We start from the raw sequence: 3,807 nt of genomic DNA, 5'->3' as shown, positions 1-3,807 counted from the left end.
TCTTCGAATTTCTTTGGTGCCCCTTCGCTTGTTCGATCTTTATTACTCACGTCGAAATTGCCACTTTGGAAGGGTCGAAACCTCTCTTTACAAGTTGTATTTCATGGACCGTGATTACCGTAAATATTGATCTATATACGACACGTTTCAGCAGCACTTTTCTTTAAAAGGTAATAATGATAAAAAGGATCTGTATGCTTCAATGATTGTCAACTACTGCGATCGAGACCTCACATATACACCTTCAAATCACTAGTGTATTACTAGAGCAAACACAAAAATATGATCACCGCTTTTACGAGGACGGAAACGTATTCCCATACCCAATTTTCTGGTTTATTTTCCCAGATGCACGGGCATCAGCTGTCTGTTAGTTGACTAAATGACAGTCCAGAGTATTGTTTACAAGCGCGAGGAAGCATTTTGCCGAGAGTAAACGCCGAAAAAAGAAAATCAGTAATGGATTTCAAACGTAACAGTAGGGTTTCATTATATTTGGCTGGAAAATCCCAACCAGCGATTGTTCGCGAGCTCGAGCACCTTAAAGTAAATAAAGTTTTTGTGTATTGTACCATTACTCGTTTCTATGGTACTGGTAGTAACGCGACACGTCATGGAGGTGGTCATCGAAAGACTGCAACGTCACGTGAAATGGTTCAAAGGAGAAGCAACTTGAGCGAAATCCCCGATGAAGTGCCAATGAAATGGCGAAAGAACTGAAAATATCTGACCGTAGCATCCGCCGCATACTGAAAGCGGTAAATTTTCGAACAGTGTGTTTTCTGACGAGAAAATTTTTCAAATCGAGCAGAGAATTTGAGTCATTGATTGGCCACTAGGAGGCAGCACCCGGCATAGCTAATGGTTTGGACCCCTATAACCGTAGATGGGCGCTCTCTAATCGTTTTCATCGAACCTGACGTCAAGGGAAATACGAAAGATTATCGAGAGAGTATTCTGGAGGTTGTTTTGAAGCCGTGGTCAGACAAACATTTCCGTGGCAGACCATGGACGTTTCAACAGGACTCAGTCCCGTCTAACAAAGCTCGAGTGAACCAAGAATGGTTAAAAAACAATGTTCCGAGCTTCATAACCTCCACACAATGGCTCTCAAATTCACCAGACGTGAATCCGATAAATTATTCTCTTTGGGCCATTTTGGCAAGGTCCAAGTGCAAGGTCCGAACTAAAAGATTCACCACACCTGCAAGTCACATTCGGGCAGTTTGCGATTCGTTTCTGGACCGTCTCAAGGCCATAGTCAAGGCAAAAGGTGATCATATCGAGCAAAAGTAAATTAATTATTTAATTTTCTATAAAAATACAAGTGTCCTTCAACTGTTGACTGTGAGTGTGTGTTTTGAGTAAAGCTGCGCTTTTGCATGCGTATTGCGAGCAGAAGATTTCATAATTCTACAATATTACTACAATAGTATTTCCGTGAAAGCAAAAAAGCATTTTACATAAAAATATTGAGTGCCGAGGTTGCTTATTGATTTTCATCGCTGACGTTTAGCAATAGGGCCAACAGACTGTAGGCATTATTCATCGTCTGAAAAAGAAAAAAATAAAAAATATTCTAATTATATTCAGTGCATAACATCAAAAATGCCTTTGAGAAAATTGGTAAGCCGATTTCGAAAAAGTTTCCCGCATGCAACACCAATGGCTGTTTCAAGTATTCCATGTAAACGAAAATCATACGTCGATTGTAGACGGGCATGCCAGTCCAATCGCAATTGTAAAGGTGATGACTTAGATTTTGAGATTCCACAGTTAATTCATTGGCATAATAGCAAGGCAAAAATATTTGCAGGGACATAGCGACGACATACTGCAGCATGGAAAAGAATTCAGCGGGATTGTCGCTGAAGCGGACCTAAAAATTAAAAATACAAAAATGAATATTGCGACATAAATGATAAACGAGAATCAATATTTCACATTCTGCAGACGATATATGATGAAGCAAATGATGAACGAACTCAGCATTATCTGCATTAGCACAGGCAAGGACACGATTCGCTCGCAGCATTTGGCCATTCTGAAATAACTCAAGTAAATTTAAGAATTCACTTTGTCTTATGTATCTATCTTATGTATGCCTGCATCGACTTACCCATCCACACGCTGATGTATTTTAATTATCTTCACAAATTCCTCGGTGACCGATTCGCTTGCCACTGCATTGCTCAAACGCTCCAGACGCATGCCAATCACACGTAAACAAAGTGTCAGATGCAATAGAAAATAGCATTGGAACAAATCGGTTTTAATATTACACAAACAAGTAAACGGCATGGCTATAAATTCATAAGAATACATGGCCCAATAATAATCTTCACGCCATTTTCGAGGCAACCAAAATGGAAATGGCAGCTCGCGGGTATTCATAAACGGCACCGCAATCAATGCACAGATGGCCGTATTGAAGCTGCAAAATACGTAGACAATCACCACTTTGTGAAAGGTACGTTGCGCACGCTGCCACATCGCCCGCTCGGCGCACGTCTGCAACACAAATAACTCACTCGTCTCCCATTCAATCAAAAATTCCGAAGCCATACGTGCATAATACCAGATATTGAAAATTTTCACAACCAGACCCATTTCCGTAAGCAAGAATTTTAGCACTTGGGTAGCGTGGTCCAGATTCTCACTAAAGATCACGTCGAGCCACATGAGCAGCGTTAGCGTGAACGTGAGTGTAATGTGCAAGAAAAGCTGATAATAGCGATAATATCGTTGAAGACACGAGCCAGTGCCCATGGCCACAGGCCAAAGTCCTAAAAGTGTCAGGGCGCGTGACAAAAGGCGCGAATTGGCAATCGTATCGAAACTCATGGTGCGATTAAGCCCGTTGACTGTACCTCCTTGCAGTCTAGTGGAACTTTTTATAGCCACACTTGAGTATCCAATTACCGCTTAACTATTGGGGCGTGTATCAGCGCAAAAATGGAGTTTCGCTTAATGACTTAATAAGTTCAGTTGATGTAAGTGATTTTCAATTAAAATGCAATTACACCTTATGGAGAGTCCTTAAGACATGCACATATTCCTACGTAGATATGTGCACGTTGGGTGAAAGTATTGATAATGAAAAGCTTTAAGTATTTTTAGTATTGATTTACTTGGTTGAATTTCTTCTGGATAAATTCATTGAGAATCAACTTGAGTAAACATTTACATAAGTATTTATTAATAGTGATTTCTTACCTCCCTCCCGCCATTTGGAAACATCAGTAGACCTTCCTATTCCTCTGCTAGCCCCAGCTGGTACCGCATCGAATACTTTGAGTGCCGGATCGTTTGTACCCATTCGGACGACATGACCCAGCCAACGAAGCCGCTGGATCTTTATTCGCTGCGCTATGTCGATCACCTCCTGTATCCATCACCTCTGATACTTGTCGTCGCCATCGTGCAAAAGTCCAAAAATCTTTCGCAGAATCCCTTTCTCAAACACTCCAAGAGACTTACTACTTTACTCGTATGTAAATTTGAAGTCGAAAATGGTTGTCCTGAGAATGGTTTTTTCGTGACAGAAACACAGTTCATTACTTGCGGAGGGTAGTCAGTTTTTGAAGGAATAGGTTAAGTACAGTAATAGTGGCTGTCACTAAGATCAGTAGTATATGGTTAGCAATTCCGCAGATTGGATTAACAGTTTCCGGCATTCCTGCTTTCATATTTGGTTTTATAATTTTTTTATGATGTCGAGAAATTAAAAAAAATGTTTCCCATAAACCGAAGCCTGCATCTGCACAATGAGAAACAGAGAGAATATCCCCATATGTTTTTTTCTTC

The 3,807-nt window shown here is 40.6% G+C and overlaps 1 protein-coding gene across 1 annotated transcript; it reads right to left on the bottom strand.

Moving 5' to 3' along the window:
• Window positions 1-1,332: 1,332 nt before the first annotated feature.
• Window positions 1,333-2,851, bottom strand: LOC128867946 (odorant receptor 94a-like). Its single transcript, XM_054109585.1, has 4 exons — window positions 2,120-2,851; window positions 1,945-2,044; window positions 1,613-1,879; window positions 1,333-1,552 (listed from the first exon to the last, which is right to left on the bottom strand). Exons 1-4 carry the CDS (start codon window positions 2,842-2,844, stop codon window positions 1,490-1,492), a joined length of 1,155 nt encoding a protein of 384 aa, XP_053965560.1. The 5' UTR covers window positions 2,845-2,851; the 3' UTR covers window positions 1,333-1,489.
• Window positions 2,852-3,807: the final 956 nt, after the last annotated feature.

The sequence above is a fragment of the Anastrepha ludens genome, chromosome 6 (genome assembly GCF_028408465.1).
Source record: "Anastrepha ludens isolate Willacy chromosome 6, idAnaLude1.1, whole genome shotgun sequence".
NCBI classification, from domain to species: Eukaryota; Metazoa; Arthropoda; class Insecta; order Diptera; family Tephritidae; genus Anastrepha; species Anastrepha ludens.
Note: the sequence above shows the minus strand (reverse complement) of the source record. Positions and strands in the feature narration are given on the sequence as shown.

Coding starts and splice junctions, on each gene's coding strand:
- LOC128867946 (XM_054109585.1), bottom strand. CDS start 2,844: ATGAGTTTCGATACGATTGCCAATTCGCGCCTTTTGTCACGCGCCCTG. Junction 1,880..1,944: donor TCATATATCGTCTGCAGAAT/GTGAAATATTGA, acceptor TTTAATTTTTAG/GTCCGCTTCAGCGACAATCC. Junction 1,553..1,612: donor GCTTACCAATTTTCTCAAAG/GCATTTTTGATG, acceptor TTTCTTTTTCAG/ACGATGAATAATGCCTACAG.